General features: G+C 40.4%; 1 protein-coding gene across 1 annotated transcript in view; it reads left to right on the top strand.

Moving 5' to 3' along the window:
- The window catches only part of NEB (nebulin), a 235,517-nt gene that overhangs the window by 182,168 nt on the left and 36,037 nt on the right, over positions 1–17,312 (top strand). The window contains exons 121-131 of the mRNA XM_028477867.2: positions 3,161–3,265; positions 3,973–4,077; positions 4,492–4,596; positions 6,669–6,773; positions 6,929–7,033; positions 7,674–7,778; positions 8,784–8,888; positions 10,428–10,532; positions 12,692–12,796; positions 13,476–13,583; positions 15,707–15,811. Of these exons, the coding sequence (XP_028333668.1) occupies positions 3,161–3,265; positions 3,973–4,077; positions 4,492–4,596; positions 6,669–6,773; positions 6,929–7,033; positions 7,674–7,778; positions 8,784–8,888; positions 10,428–10,532; positions 12,692–12,796; positions 13,476–13,583; positions 15,707–15,811 (1,158 nt within the window). The remainder of the gene's footprint in view (positions 1–3,160; positions 3,266–3,972; positions 4,078–4,491; positions 4,597–6,668; positions 6,774–6,928; positions 7,034–7,673; positions 7,779–8,783; positions 8,889–10,427; positions 10,533–12,691; positions 12,797–13,475; positions 13,584–15,706; positions 15,812–17,312) is intronic.

Here is a 17,312-nt window from a genome sequence, read left to right as displayed (position 1 = left end):
CTTTCTAAAGGTAAGGGCATCCCACAGATGTAAATGGTTGCTTGTATTATAGGTCAGTGGGCCATTCTCATTCAACTCAGTTTGTCTTGTGGCCTCATTTATCAGACTCCATAAAGCTGTCAGGCCACTTCATTGACTCCCCATTCTTAATAACTCTGATGGCTGCTGTTTAGGGATCACTTATGTCCTTAAACTTAAAGAAGCCTTGGCAAATCAAGCGTTGTCCTCAGTGGAGAGGATGTGCAGCCTCCTACACTTGGAGTGAGCCAGGGCAGAGGATGATTCATTCTTCAGCTTTTACAAATGCTACATTGAGCACATTTGCTTTCCTGAGCACTTCCCTCTGTTATTTCAACCAGTGCTAGCACTCAGATAGGAATGCGTATGGGGTTTCTTCTCAATAAAGATGCCTCTCCACGCTGGCTAAGTATCAGAATCATCTCTGAAATATTTTAAAACTACCCTTGAGTGGGCTCCAACCTCAAGCCCCACACTAGATTCTCTGTGTCTGGACATCTGCATATTTTTAGCTGCCTCACAGATGATTCTAATATTCAGGCAGTGTTGGGAACCACTGCTTTAAAGTATCACATCTCTCCTCCAGCTAATAATTAAATAATTAAAAATTGTTTGGTAACTTAAAGTGCTTATTGGCATCTTTTGAAATACCTTTACTTCTCTCAGCTGTCTGGGTTCAGAATTATCTAAAACTTTAATTTCTCTTCTTCCCAATTCCTATTGGGATTTTGTGCATATTATGCAACAACATTGAGGAAGAAAAATAGATATTTTTTAGTAGTGCAGTATCTCTCACACTTGCCTCACTGTAGAATGACCTGAGCTTGAGAAAATACCGATTTGAGCTACTACCCTGGATTCAGAAAGTCTGAGGTAGAGCCTGCAAATATGTTCTTACTAAGGGGTTTTTAGGATCAGGTGAGTTTGGGAAACACTGGCTTAGTAAAAAGTTTGATGGCCAAAAGTTCAAGTTATTGACTTTTGACTTGTCTTTAAATTGTGCAGATTCTTGACACATATATATCTGTAGTACTAGGAAGCAGAGATGTTGTCCCAAGGAGTATAAACAATGCATACCTAAGTACAGGGGAAATACACTTCAAAGGGAATCGTACAAATGGCATGGGAGAGGTGGGTCTTAGTTCCAGATTTACTTCCAATTTGTTGTGTGACTTTTTCTAATTCACAGCTTTAACACCCTAATTTCCTGAGCTAGAGAATTGGACTAGGTAATGATTTGGGCTTCTTTTAGCCATAAAATTCTATGATTTTGTCGATTTGATTTATTCAAAAATTTAGCCTGGGAGAAACAGTAAATTTCTGTTTTGTTTATCTCCTTTCTTTCATTGGTAACACCAAAAACAGCCCTAAGCAGATGAGCTATATTTTGTTTCAACTTGCACTTGTATATAATTTAGATGTAAAGAAATGGACACATACATACATGTGTGTATACATATTATTTATTTCCTACATTTTATCTGTTCAACCAGCATTTTTATCCGTGATTAGGATTTATTTGTTATCCATTTAGACTTTCTTGTTTACCTCATTATATTAAATATCCTCAATATTTATTAGAGGACTACTGTTTTTCAGATCTTCTATCGAAATCTGAGGTGATAAAAGAATGATAAAATTGAGCTCCTGCATTCCATGGGCTCATAATCTCTGGGAAGAAACAGACATCAATATGATAAATGTTATCCTATAGGAATGATCAAGACAGTATGGACTCCAGGAGTTCTCCAGGCAGATAAGAGTGGGAAGAAAATTCTAGGTAGAAGGCACAGTATGGGAAATTGGCCATAATGAGTTCTAGAAACTGGGACTAGTTTCAAATATCACATGGAGAGTGTGGAAGACTGTTGGGAAATGAGACTGGAGACATAGGATAGAAGAAGCCAGGTTATGAAGACTCGTGGGTGATATATTAATGATCTTGGACTTGCTGAAAAGTCATTGATGGATTATTTCTGAGCAGGGTAGGTCCGAGCATTAAGATCTAATTAGATCTGAACTCTAAGAAAATCTCTTTCTTGGGCTTGTGAAAGATGGGTAAGCCATGTGAAGTGTCCAATAGAGGATTTGGGAAGGTGGTTTAGAGGCTCTTAAGGATGTGTAGAAAGAAACAATACCCGAGCCTGAACTAGGGCCATGGCAGTGGGAAAGGAGAAGAAGGTCAGATTTAAGGAGTATCACAAAGTTAGCAGCCCAGGATTCATGACCATTTTGATGTGGGAATGAGGGAGAAGGGGTCTAGGATGACTCCCCAAGTTTCTGGCCTGCATGACTAGGATATCCAGGAGCCATTTAACAAAATTTGAAAACCATCAATCTCAAACTGATGGTTGAGGTCCTGGGTAGAGATGAGGTTACCCAAGGAGAAAGTATAGGGTAAAAGGGGCCAACCCTTAGCTCTAGCTAATAGCAGCCTTTGGGGGAGCACAGAACCATAGAAGGAAGCTGAGGAGTGCCTAGAAAGATGGGAGGCCCCCTAGGGGAGAATGGGGGAATGGAAGGCAGAGAACAGAGGTCAGGAATGAAATTGCTGAGCAGTTACAGTTGCTGCAGAAAAGCATTCTAGGATGTAGCAATTGTAATTGTTTGTGGTAGTCTTAATGCGATTCACTTCATTGGAGTGGTTGGGTGAAAGCCAAACTATTGCCTTGTGAAATTAATCAAAAGAGAGAAAAAGGCAAAACACATAGTTTGCTTGGTTGTGAAAGAAAGGAAAAAGGCCATTGGCAGAACTTGGAAAAGGCTTAATGAAGGGAGGGACTTGGGTCTGTTTGCAGAAGAAGGGAGAGGGCTGGAACATCGGGAGGGTTGAAGATATAGAGAGGCAGAGGGTAACTGCTAGAACAGGGTCCTAGAAGGGACAGGTGAGAAGGGAACAAGAACACAGCAGGTGGCTTGGAACTTGGACTGGCTGCAGAATGTCTCTAATTTTGATACAAGGAAAAAAAGAAGAGGAAGGCTAAGGAGGTTAAAAAAAATGTATTGGTTTATCGGACAGAAACTGAGATTGCTGCAGTGGGAGAGGCCCTGCTTTTTCTCTGAAGTAAGCAATAAAGGCATCTGCAGAGCATAGAACGTGTCAATGAAGCAGAAATGATGGTTATGACTGTTTTATGTCCAGCTGGTGTACAGAGCTGCAGGCAAGAAGCAGAAGTCAATCTTCACTTCAGTTCCTGATACTCCTGACCTTATAAGAGCCAAGCGAGGGCAGAAGCTTCAGAGTCAGGTAACATTCACACATGAAGATTCATAAACCTGCCACGGGGGGTGGTTCTGTGTGCCTGACCACTCCTGTCAGTAGCAGACCCTCGCACTTGGTCGTCCTGACGCAACCTCATGCCCTTTAACTTCAAGAAGCTGTTTTCTTTGGGGCCGTCTTCACTATGGTGTGTTTTACATGAGCAGGTAATGCCATGTCTTCTTCTCTAAGTTCCATACAACTTTAGTCATTGGATGAGTGGTCTGTGGATTCCAGGTGGTGAAAATAAATTTTTTAATTCATTCCATAGGACCTATATTGTGTCCACAGATAAATGAAACCACAATTCATGCATTCAGGCAAAAATGAAAAGCAATATGTTGAAGACTATCAGAATCCTCTCATTCTTCTATCAGCATTTTTTATCACGTGGATTTAGACTAGACCATATTCAGCAGCAGGAATGTTAGATGACTGGAGCGCGTATATGTGTTTCCTAATGTGAGACAGAGGGAGAAACAAGTAAACAGAAGCACACATAACAACAACAACAACAACAAATCAGGGCAATAATAAGTAGACACTGCCCAGCCGTCTTAGGGTTAGAAATGAGTAAAGAGGACTGAATACTAAATAAGGGGTGTATTACCTCTGTAACATCTGATCCCTATTCTTTGTTTTTAATTTTTATTGGTGTATAGTTGATTTATGATGTTGTGCCTATTATCATTTAGTATCTGTATGTTGAACTTGCCACCAAAGAGAGACCACGTCATCATGCTGGAAACCAGACCACAGCCTTGAAGCACGCTAAAGACGTGAAGGACATGGTCAGTGAGGTAAGTTGGGAATTCAGCACCCAGGCACTGGGCTAAAGAAACAAATCCTTTGTTAAAACCTTCACCTGCTTGGGAGTTCCCTGGTGGCCTAGTGGTTAGGATTCGTTCACTGCCATGTCCTGGGTTCAATCCCTGGTGATGAACTGAGATCCCATAAGACATGCAGCGTGGCCAAGATAAAAATAAATAAATAAATTTAATTAATTAAAAAAAAAGCCTTCACCTGCTGCCTCTGATCAGAGAGCTCATTTCTATAAGTTGTGCCCAACAGCATCAAGAAACAGAAGGCAGAGCTATTCTCTTAACGAGCATGATCCAGTGTGTCCCCAGGCTGGATCTGTTCCATGGTTGTGAATTGGGAGGGATGAAAACACTTGAACTTAAATTTCTCTCTCTTCAATCTTTGTTTCTTAGAAAAAGTACAAAATTCAATACGAAAAGATGAAGGACAAGTACACTCCAGTTCCAGATACGCCAATCCTCATCAGAGCCAAGAAGGCTTACTGGAATGCCAGTGATGTATGCACCCCTCCCTTCTTTCTTCATTGTGATGAGGCAGCTGAAGTGGAAACATCTAAGAAGCATAAGATATTACAGTCATATCCATAATTCAAAGTCCTGGCCCACAATACAGATCAAGAAAGAAACAAAAACACAAAAGCAAAACAAACAGACACAAACAATACCATTTGGCAAAGTCGCTAAGAATAATGCTGAGAGACGCTGAAAACCTACTGCTTTTCTCATTGCTCTTCCAAGCAAAAATATGACCCTTTCTTCTAATTCTTTGGTGGCATTTCCTAGCGATACTTGGTGTTGCTTATCCATAAAATGTTGTTCTTGGAAAACAGCCAAACACGGTTTCAAATCCTGATGCTGTGATTTGCCTGCTGTATGACTCCATATAATTTACCTAATTCTTCTGAGCCTCTTTTCTTATATGTGAAATGAGGATAAGAATTGTGATAATTAAATTAGACTAAACAAGATAACAGATACATGTTTCTAGCACAGTGCAGGGCTCTTAGTTGACACTCAGGAAATGTTTGTTCCTCTCTTGATCACCTAAATCATGTGAATGACATGTTTGTTAGAATTCAGAGGGACAGACTTTCATTTCCCATACCACGTGATCAAGGACAGAGTGCCTTTCAATGGTAATGAGATTATCTGTTAATGAAGATATGAAATTAATCAACCCGGTTAGATGGCCAGTCCTTACCAGTTTTGTGTCCCAGAGCCTAATTATGAATGCATTGCACCTATTACCAGAACCAGGATCTCTGGAGGACTGGTTGGGACTTAACCCAGCCAAAAGCTCAAGCAACCCCCTCACCCTCAACTTAGCAACATAGCTCTAGGATTTCTAGCATCTTAAGTGGTTACAGTAATCCCTAAGCAGAATTGTGAAAGTGTACAGCAAATTGGAACAATATCTTAGTTCCGTAATTTTGTCAGAAATTTTCAGTTGCAGCTAGAAGGAGTCTGCTAGTTGGAAGAAGACCATGCCAGTTTGCTTAAAATATAAGCTGAAAAAATTATATGTTACCCTCAAAATCTATTTGCTAGGATAGTTTTTGTCTTCTTGTGACATCCCCATCTTTATCACTTCAAGGTTACTGTTGAATATTAATTTGAACCAAGCTTGCTCTACATCACCACTTCTCAGGGATGTCCACACAGTGAAATTGGCCCCTGGAGCTCATTATACGCCACTGGACAGCCCTATCCCCAGGGCTTTGTCAGTACCAATACTGGTAACTCTAACCTTTGAAATAGTCCAGCTGGTATGTGGCATTAAATTCAGCCTATCTACCGTGGCTGTCCCCACAAGTAGAGCTAAAGGATCTTAGATTACCCATCTGAAAAACAAAGTTAAAGGCTTCCTTCACTATGTGTTTGCTCAGCTACCCAAAAAGAAAAAATTCATTCGAGATTGAAAACAGAGTGCTCAGAGAAGTACTCATTTTGTGTAGATGAGATGAATCTCTATGATATTCTTAGGTTAAAGTCAGAGCTGTTGACTTTTGAAGTCACACAAAGATAAAGATTGAAATGAAATAAAATTTTAGGACTGCTCCATGGAAAAGGCATTTTAATTCCAGGAGTTAGAAACTAAATCTTTCTCCTTTTTCCACGTACATTAGTATGTCTTGGGCTCAACAAAGTTATGCTTTTTTTTTTTTTTCTCCTGCCAAATGAGCTTTTTGTCTGCTTGTTTTACGTTTAAATAAACTTTTAATTTTAAGTAGTTTTAGATTTACAGGAAAGTTGCAGCGATAGTACAGAGAATTCCCATATAGCCTATACCCAGTTTCCCTTGTTGTTACCACCCTACAATACCATGGGACATTTGTCACAAACCAATATTGATACATTATTATTAACTAAACTCCACACTTTATGCAGATTTCTTTAGTTTTCTCCGAATGTCCTTTTTCTCTTCCAGGATGTGAAAGAGGTTTTTAATCTCTCCCAAATTTATTCAAAGGAAAACATAAGAGATAAGACTCAGGAGAGTTCAAGGTTAAACAAGCTTAGTTATTTAACTTGGTAGTTCTTCGTAATCCATGTGCTTTTCCTCTTTCCAGCTGCGCTATAAAGAAACATTTCAAAAGACCAAAGGGAAATACCACACTGTGAAGGATGCTCTAGACATCGTTTATCATCGCAAAGTCACAGACCACATCAGTAAAGTACGCCTCTCTACATTTCTACTTGTGTTGGGCTCAGTAACCCACCATAATTTTTAAAAGTAGCTTCCCTTTCCTAAAACTCTCTGGAGACAAATGGACTTTTTTACATTAAATTTGGGTAAGACGTTAAAGCTGCCTTTGTGCTTTTACCACAGATAAAATACAAGAAGAACTACATGAGCCAGCTGGGAATCTGGAGGTCCATTCCTGATCGCCCTGAGCATTTCCACCATCGAGCAGTCACTGATGCAGTCAGTGATGTGAGTCTTGAAATCTTCTATTTTTACATATAAATTAATATGTCCACACGACTTAACGAAATCAAACACTGCATAAAAACTGATTAAATTTTAGCTCTTGTGTATGGATGTTTAAGTCATAAAGCTCATTACTAGATAAGTGAGCTTCAACTCAGGAGACAGGAAAACATATTCAAATTTATAAACCTAATTTTTCTTCTAAATGTGTTACATCATAATACATGACTGGAAGTGATATATTTCATGTAAATGATAACCTATTTTTGAGCAACTGAAGAGACAACTTCATGACAATAAAGCAATTAAGACACATGACAATGCTTATTTAGAAAGAAATTTCAGCTCTTTATATTAAAATATAGCTGCCGAGCTAATGATATACTCTCTAGGCAAGTATGCCTGTTAAATTTGAATTGCTTTACTTGGTATTAAAATGAAAAATTCCATATGCAATACAGCACACCATAAAGTGAGCAGAAATCAGTATTATTGGAAATGTCTCTTAAATAATTATTTCAATACTTTATTATTCTATATACCTTAGTGGTCAGACCTTCTATTTGTTCTACTTGTATCGATCCTAACCTACTGCTATTTGGAGATAGGTACTTAAAACTCTTTGGTGATATTCTTCTCCCAGGTAAAATATAAAGAAGATTTGACCTGGCTTAAAGGCATCAGTTGCTATGCCTTTGATACCCCCGACTTCACTCTGGCTGAAAAGAACAAGACTCTCTACAGCAAGGTATATATCTACTCAGGGGTAACGGCCACATCCATGAAATGTACTCCAGTGCCCACAGAGAGAATTAGTACTGAGGAAACAGCTTCTCATATTTCCATCCCTATCCTTGCTTCTAGACCCTAAAGTTGGAATATATACTACATTATTCACTCTACTCAGGAATTATTTTAGTATTGGCCTCATTGACAATAGTAATCATTTATTTACATCACTCATTCGAATTTGATAAAAGGCCATCTCAGTACAACTCCTTATGGCTCTTCCAGAATTTCCTAATATGTCTCTGGGTGATTTGATATGGAAGCAAATAGAAAGTGAGATTATTTTACTCTACAAACTTGATGTGTGACTTGAAGCAAATAACTTTGTTTTTATGGCCTCATTTTCCTACTTACAAAATAAAGCAGTTGGATTAGCTTCCTCTGAGTTCTAAAATAGAAGTCAGCAAACTTTTCTGAAAGGTTCCAGACAGTAAATAGTTTACACTTTGTGGACCACATTCATTTTGTCACATAATCTTTGTTACAATCCCTTAGTACTATATAAAAAAGTTTTTTCTTAGTTCATGGGGCTATTTAAAAACAGGTAGTGGTCTAGATGCTAGCATACCCCTGCTCTAAAATATTATGATTATCTGATTCATTACTGGAAAACTACTTCTAATTAACGGACTAAAAGCTGCCTTCGAGTGCACATGGAAATGCATTCAAAGTAAAATAATAATCACTATAAGTATTGAAACAAAGAAGAAACTGATTTGGATTTTTATCCAATATGGAATATAGATCTATTTGACATCCATTCAATGAAAGTATGTATTGGGGGGCTAGTTTTTAAGACATTGAGGTGGGTATACCCTTCATTGCCTTGGGAGCCAGAGTGTGTTCAATAATTACTTGTTATCTCTATGAATGAATTAATCACAATTGTATACAATAAATGGCATGTCTCATTCTTAAGATAATCACAGCATGCTATCAAGTAACCATGTTCTGTTTTCTCTAGTATAAGTATAAAGAGGTATTTGAAAGGACGAAGTCAGATTTCAAGTACGTTGCTGATTGTCCAATCAATAGGCATTTCAAGTTTGCAACTCAATTGATGAATGAGGTATGTATGACCTGATCCAATTGAGCCTATTAGCGTCCCTTAAGAAGTCTATAAATGACATTTGATTAAAACCCAATACCTAAAATGACAGGAAAGCTATTTTAGTGTTGATTCAAGATTACGCATTGGGAAGGCTCTTATAATATCACTCTCTGATGAGCTCTGCCAAAAGCATGAATAAGAACAAAGGAAGGGGCTGTCCAGAGTGGAGTGAGGTCCCCACAGACATCACAGCCTCTGCTCGCACTAGCACAGGGCAGCACAGCCCTTTGGGTGAGGAGAGCAAAGAGGCAAAGGATTTTGTTGATTCTCAGCTGAACTCCCTTCAACAGGGTGTATAGGATTCTGTGTAGAGTTGGAAGACCCAGAAGTTCAAAGTTAACTTAGTATCCCTTACCAAGGCACAGAAATGGCAGCCCTAAGGGGTTAGTTGTGATTCACGCCTTCAAATATATTGCCATTGTGACTCATACATTGGTGCAGAGAAGTATCCATTTGCACTCAGAATATTCCTTTACCTTCTACCCAGTTTTTCCTGGAACTGTCTTTGCACTAGCTTAAGGTAAATTTAGCTTAAAATGATGAAAGAAGCAAGCTATGAATTTATGGATGGATGGTTTTTACATTTAATTTCCTATCTTTGTATTTTCCACAGATTTACATAAATTCAAAAGCAATGTTAGAAAATTAGTAAAATGTGTCAGAAAATGTAGCCAATGGTATATTTATTTCAATATATAACTTTTTTGTTGTTTTTATTGTTTATAAATTTGATTTAGTTTATTTTCAGTAGATTTCCAGGTGGGATGACTCTGAAGAATTACTGTTGGTAGCTTCCTAGGAAGACAGTCTTGATATATTTTGTTTCTATTTTTCTAATTCACGAAGGATTTCCAGGTCTCTTTTATAATCAAATAAATTAACTAGCATATTAGAATGTGTCCATGAATATACCTTTTGACTCTCACAGCCTAAAGCAGTAAACCTGTAGCTTGTCAGTGCCTTATTTTATTTTATTATTTTTTTTTTAATTTTTTTTTTTTTTTTGCGGTACGCGGACCTCTCACTGTTGTGGCCTCTCCCATTGTGGAGCGCAGGCTCAGCGGCCATGGCTCACAGGCCCAGCCTCTCCGTGGCATGTGGGATCTTCCCGGACCGGGGCACGAACCCGTGTCCCCTGCATCGGCAGGCGGGCTCTCAACCACTGCGCCACCAGGGAAGCCCAGTGCCTTATTTTAAATACAATGTAAGATGTCATAAAACTTAACATTGCTAATGACATCATATGTAAAGACAGAACATGTTTAGGTACAAGGGACTTCAATTTTGATGTTATAACTAATCTAGTCCAAGCCCCAGCCTTCTCCAGGCCATCTTCCTTTGCTTAATTCTGTTCGCCTCCCTATTTTCATTACCCTGGATGCTTTGGGAGCCCACCTCTAGAAAGGACATTTTTCTGGCTCTCTGAAGTATCTTGGGACGTTTGTGTATAGCCTTGAAGTTGTACTCTTGCTGTAATTTGATATGATGTTTGAGCAGAAAAAATACAGAGCTGATTATGAGCAGCGGAAAGATAAATACCACCTGGTAGTGGATGAGCCTAGACATCTGCTGGCTAAGATCGCAGGCGACCAGATCAGTCAGGTACTGTGATGGGGCCGCCTGGACGGCCAAGCAGGACTGTGCTCCAAGTTTTTCATGAGATGTCGTCCCGTCTGCTGCAAGGATGTCATAGGTTCTGCCTATGATATTGGGATGTTCTGTTCCAAATTATCTGTCTAGCCACCCAAAGAGCCCACGAGCTCTTTGAGTGTGCCAGTCCATGCTCTGTGTCCTCACGTGTGCTGTGGTGAACATGAGATGCACAGCTGGGTCCTCACACCCTTCATCCTTCAGGAGGGCCAGTGTGTAAACTGCAGTTGTAAAGTGCGAATTCAGGTGCAAACGCAGAAACAAAGAAACAAATTAACGGAAGGAAAGAAGACAGGACTCCTTACTGTGTTTTTCTGTTTCAATGATGTCACCTTTTCTATAAGGCAATTTTGGTGGGACTGGCTCTATTATTCCCCATTCACAAGGGCTGTGGATGGTCAACTGCAAATATCACGTCACCCTGCTTGGCATTTTAATGCATTTGCTTGTCTTCACCCACACATACACGTGAGAACACAACGTGTGTGTGCCTACATCTCTTCACTCAGAGGTGATCAGGATATAGAGCTATGTTCTTTTCCGTCTTCACAAGTCTCTTTTGTGCTTCACTGATCTTTGCATGAACAGAGAAAATATAAATCTAGTGCCAAGATGCTTCTGAAACAAGGATGTAATGAAATTCTGCGTCCAGATATGTTGACTGCCCTCTACAACACACACATGTGGAGCCAGGTAATGTCTGATGTGATGCAAAGAAGAGATTTAGAAGCCTTGGGGGCATTCACTTCTATGCTTTCCCTGATTTCCTTCCCTGGCCCCCTGACCAAGCTGGTTTCACATGACAAAGCTGCATAAATATTCACTCCCTGTAAATGAACTCTGGATGTGGCCAAGTGTGGTGCTGTAGCAGCCAACATTTGTACGTCTTCTGACACTTTTGGAATTCCAAGTACTATTAACTGAGACTATTTCCAAGTTTTTCAAATTTTTCCAAATTGGTATAACTTTATGTTTTTCAATATTTGCCCCAAAGAAGTAGATTTCTTAGAGATTGAGGATGTTAAGTAAATTTGACCGTATTTAAAAGATGTGAATATTTAATGTTTTCATCTAATGTGTCCATTGCTCAATAATGACTACACTGTACCATTTTGGAGAGATGAGGATGACAGCGCAGCTCTTTGAATATTGTGCATATTCATGGCCCCTCTTGAGTTTGATGCTGAATTTGCTAGGTTATTTCCAGCACATCTGTCCTCATACACCCTTGTTAGCACTGCTGATCACCTTGCCTTCCTACAAGGTCAACTGAAGCACACACCACCACCTTCCCATCATACGTTGGAAGGTAAATTTGAAGCAGCAAAAGACAGTGATAATTGCTTAACTACTAGATACGATGTTAATAAAAGGCCATTGTTCCCACACACAAAGAAAGTTTTTAATCAGTCTTTTGTATTAGCAACTTGTTTTATCACTTTAGTTTGACATCAGATCAACACATGAAATGAGGAGGATGAGGTCTTCCTATGAACATTCTGTTTGCTTGAACTTTTACTTTGGTCCCGATATGATCATCAGATAGTTGTGCATGGAATTTTGCTGGGCTCTCTGTGTCTGTACTGCTTAAAACCGCTTATGTGCATGAAAAAAAAAAAAATCATGACTTGAAAATTTCAAAAATGAATGTCTTTAAAAATAACTACTTCAAACTGTATGTATTCATTTTTTTATCTGTTTCATCTTTGATGTGGAAACATACTTAAGAGATCATATATATTCGATGTAGCATATTGTGAGCGAATCATTACTTGCCAGAGTCCAGAGAACATGGGTCTAGTCCTGGCTCTGAGATTCACTCTATATTTGCCCTTAGCTCATACTCTTAACCTCTCTGGGTCTCAGTTTCCACATGGATAAAATATATGGAAAATATTTATTATTATTTGCTCACTCTATTACACTATCGCTATCAAATACAGATTTATATAAACATTTCCAGTTAAGAAAGCATGGCGTCAGCCCGCACATCTATGGCTTATATAACAATCCTACTCTTTGCCGTGGGACTCTCTCAAGAGGAAAACTAGAGTCCCTGAAAGCCCTCTCTTCTACTTCAAGTTAACTTGTTCTTCTCCTCTACAATTTAGATCAAGTACAGGAAAAATTATGAAAAAACAAAGGACAAGTTTACCTCAGTTGTGGATACTCCAGAACACCTACGTACTACCAAAGTCAACAAACAAATTAGTGATGTAAGTACAAGAAACACTGAATGGATTTTTGGCCTTGGGGTGGGGGCACTTGCAAATGTGGAGGGGCATTTTAGATGGTCACAATGTTTGGAAAATTTTCTTTTTTTGGCTGCATTAGGTCTTTGTTGCTACGCCCGGGCTTTCTCTAGTTGCAGTGAGCGGGGGCTACTCTTCGTTATGGTGCGCGGGCTTCTCATTGCGGTGGCTTCTCTTGTTGTGGAGCACGGGCTCTAGGTGTGCGGGCTTCAGTAGTTGTAGCACATGGGCTCAGTAGTTCTGGCGCACGGGCTTGTGGGATCTTCCTGGACCAGGGATCGAACCTGTGTCCCCTGCATTTGCTGACAGATTCTTAACCACTGCCCCACCAGGGAAGTCCCTGTTTGGAACATTCTACTGCCATTTAGAGGGAGGGAGGCAGGGACAATAAGTGTCCTACTATGCTCAGGACTCTTCTTTTACAGTAAAGAATTGTTCCAACCAAATTGGCAGACACCCCATTGTAGAGGCACTGGAGCCTTAGCAGAAAGCATGAAAGCACCTGTTGAGTTTATGGAATTCTCTTTCCTTTATATACACTCAATGACAACAACAACAATGTTGCCTTTATATGTTTACATTATGTTACAATGTCAATTGAGATACATAAAGTTGTCTCTTTCTGCCTTTTCATCTCCTTCAGATACTGTATAAGTTGGAATACAACAAGGCCAGACCCAGAGGCTACACCACAATCCATGACACGCCCATGTTGCTGCATGTCCAAAAGGTCAAAGATGAAGTCAGTGATGTAAGTTACCAGGACGGCTTTGCAGCCCCTCTCACTTTGACCTCTTTGTAATGTGATATAACAGACCCAGGTCCACTTATCTATTCCTGTGTAACAGTCACTCTAAATGTAGTGGTTTGAGACAGCAGTCATGCTTTTTTTTTTTTTTTTTTTTGCGGTACTCGGGCCTCTCACTGTTGTGTCCTCTCCCGTTGCGGAGCACAGGCTCCGGGCACGCAGGCTTAGCGGCCATGGCTCACGGGCCCAGCCGCTCCGCGGCATGTGGGATCTTCCCGGACTGGGGCACGAACCTGTGTCCCCTGCATCGGCAGGCGGACTCTCAACCACTGTGCCACCAGGGAAGCCCAGTCATGCGTTTTTGGCTCACAGTTCTTGAACTGAGTGGGCACAGTTGAGGGGATGCTCTACCCCACGCACTGCAGCTCAGGCAGGAAGGCTCAGTCCCAGAGCTGGCGCACGATCATGGCTGGGCTGGGAGCTCAGCCACTGTATAGACAGGAGCCCCTGTACGTGGCCTTTCCGTGTGGTTTGGCCGTCTCATGGCAGAGTGGATGGGTTCTAAGAGGCTGGAGTAGAAGCTTCCAGCCCAGTCTGAAAAATGCAGTGTGCCATAAACTCTATTAATACTGTATAAGTTTTGTCTTGGCTAAGAGGAAAACGTAGCCATTAAATTCTAATACTCTGAATTTGAGGAGAAATTATATGTTTTCATATATATAGCTAGATTCTATGGTGGAAAACTATCATAATATTGGTTAAAAATAGATTAAATATTTTAATGGCTATATGGGCACCATAAAGAATAATGAAGGCAACTATGGAATCTCTGCCCCAAAGCCTTGACTGAGGCTGGTGCTCAGGAATTTTTTGGTAGCTAAACAAATGGGTTCACACTATTGACTCTAAGTTGCCAAGAAAAATGCTAAATACATCAGTGCACTGTTTATGAAGGCAGAAATGTATAAATCATTTAAAAAATATTTTTTATATTTTTTATGTTAAAATAAATTTTGACACTTAGAACATGAACATCGGGTATTCATAAACATCTATAAGGTAGATCCCTTATGTGGAGCAGCCCATTCCCTCTCAGTGTAGAAAAATGAAGAAATTCTATATCCATTTCCCTAAATTTCTGATTGTAACAGTAACCTGAGATGTTGATGAAAAATATGAATTTCCAAGTCAGTCCCCTAAAGCTACTGATTTACTACATCTATGGTGAAGCACAGAAAATTGTGATTCTTATGATCAGGCAAGTTTAGTAAGCACTACTATGGCTTCCGTAGAACAGTTTTACTCAGTCACAGTAAGACCTAAGATCCTTCCGCAATAACTAGTGAGAAGTCCCAGATGGCGTCCCAGGGCCCTGAAATTTAAAAGGAGCAAAAGTGGGTGAAGCTAGAAATTCCAGGCTAGACATGAAAAAACGACCAGTTGGGCTCAAAGAGGCTAAGCCTTCCCTTTTCTCCCCCTCCCATTCAAACCCACACATGCCCAAACTTACCAGCAATGGCTCTAGCAATGATGGTAGTGACGACAGCATTCATCCATCAGTTCATTCATTCATCAAATATTTATTGGGTTCCTAAGTGCCTGATGCTAGGAATGAGGTGATGAATGATACATAATCTTTGCCCGCAAGGGATTCAGCTCAATGGAAAGAATAGACAGATAAATAATTATAACACGACATGACAGCAGCTACAACTGTAGGGGCATGGAAGGAGGAGGGCAAGCCTGATCCCATCTGGGTGAGCCAATGGGGGAAGGCTTCTCTTCCATCAACAGTTTTCAAGATGTTCTGAACTCAGGAGTTTCTGATTTGGGGACAGGAAAACACACATGGATAGCTGTCCAGCTGCCCCTTTCAGCACAAGCTCAGAGGACATAAATTCTATGGTGACACTGGTGAACGTACACAATGTGTCCTGGGGAGTTGGCTTTAAGATCTGAGACAGGATGGTGCATGTCACATAGCTGCATGGCTGCATCCCTTCTTCACAACAGACTGATTCAGTCTTAAGGAGTATCATGTACTATATTATGGTTTTAATTTCTTGTTTTTTAAGATACTTGTGGGCTGCTATAAAAAAAAAATTGACCTGTGTTTCCTCCCACAGCTGAAATACAAAGAACTTTACCAGAGAACTAAGTCCAACTGTACCATTGAGCCTGATGCTGTTCATATCAAAGCAGCCAAGGATGCCTACAAAGTCAACACCAATGTAAGTTCCAGAAACGTCCCCAAGCCTAATAGGGGTTCATCAGCTTCTGTAGGGCACATGGCCTCTTTTGACATCTTTTCAGGTGATTGAGCTCTCGTGAGTCCAGATCAAGGGTTGGGCCTCAGAGCATGAGTGATAACACTGACCTCTAAATGCTGCCCATGGTTCTCACAAAGGAGAGTGGGGAAGAGCAAGGACGGCCCATGGATGTTATACCCCCTCAGCCTCCATGTTAGGATGCTGAAAAATGGGGGATTTAATTCTGAAATGAAGGTTACATTTTCGACAGTGTTTCTGGTCTCCATGTTCTTCTCCTGCCACAAACTCTAGAGCCTACTTCTCCTGGAAAAAAAAAAAAGAGAACACTTGAGCTGCTTGGTGCTGTCAGGAGTTGGCTTAGACCTTCCTCCTGTTCACATCTCCCTGCGCTGACTCATTTCTTTGTGATGGGGCATTTTCTTTTTTTTTTTTTTTTTTTTTTCGGTACGCGGGCCTCTCACTGTTGTGGCCTCTCCCGTTGTGGAGCACAGGCTCCGGATGCGCAGGCTCAGCGGCCATGGCTCACGGGCCCAGCTGCTCCGCGGCATGTGGGATATTCCCGGACCGGGGCACGAGGCCGTGTCCCCTGCATCGGCAGGCGGACTCTCAACCACTGCGCCACCAGGGAAGGCCCTGTGATGGGGCATCTTAAAGCCTCAACCACAGAAACATTTCTGTGCATTTAAATGAGTATCGACTTCTTAAAAATATATAAATGGTTATATAATGAAATATTATAAAACCCAACTAGTGCCTACTAGTGCTACAGAGAACTTATATTTATTAGGGCCAGCAAACTGAAATGCCTTTAGGGACTGGCAGGTAGCATACAGGTGTCCTGAGGATGGACAGAGGGACGGGTAGCAGTATTGATGTGGGACAAAAAGCAAATGCAGTAAAATGTACATTGTAGAATCTAGGTGCTGGGTGTATGGGTATTCTCTGTAAGATGCATGCTACTACTCATGCATTTGAAAATTTTCACAATAGAATGGGGAAAAGTTGGATCAATTTTTAACTTATAAAACATGTTTATCTTATTGTATGCCAATTATACCTTGACCAAAAAGAAGGAGAAAGAAAAAGAGTGAGGAAAGAAATGTGCCTGATGAGGAGGGCTCTTCCCAAGGACACTCACTTCTGTGCCTCAGGTTCAGCCCAAGGCAGCCAATTCTCCAGCTCAGATGCAAGTCTAGCAAGTCCACAAGCATCTCTGATGCCTGGCTGCCCAGGTTTGAAACCCAGCTCCACTGTTCACTAGCTGTCTCACCTGGGCAGCTTACTTAGCCCTTCTAGGCAGTTCCTCAGCTGCTGATTTCATATAGTTGTGGCAAAGAGTAAATGAGTTTTTATATATATATATATATATATATATATATAAAGCACTTTGAAAAGTGCCTGGAATGAAATAAATACTGTAAGTGTTTAATACTTTCTTTAAAAGTCTGAATTTAGTTAGAAA

The sequence above is a fragment of the Physeter macrocephalus genome, chromosome 2, assembly GCF_002837175.3.
Source record: "Physeter macrocephalus isolate SW-GA chromosome 2, ASM283717v5, whole genome shotgun sequence".
NCBI classification, from domain to species: domain Eukaryota; kingdom Metazoa; phylum Chordata; class Mammalia; order Artiodactyla; family Physeteridae; genus Physeter; species Physeter macrocephalus.
The sequence above is the reverse complement of the archived record's forward strand: the minus strand, read 5'-3'. Positions and strand labels throughout refer to the sequence as shown.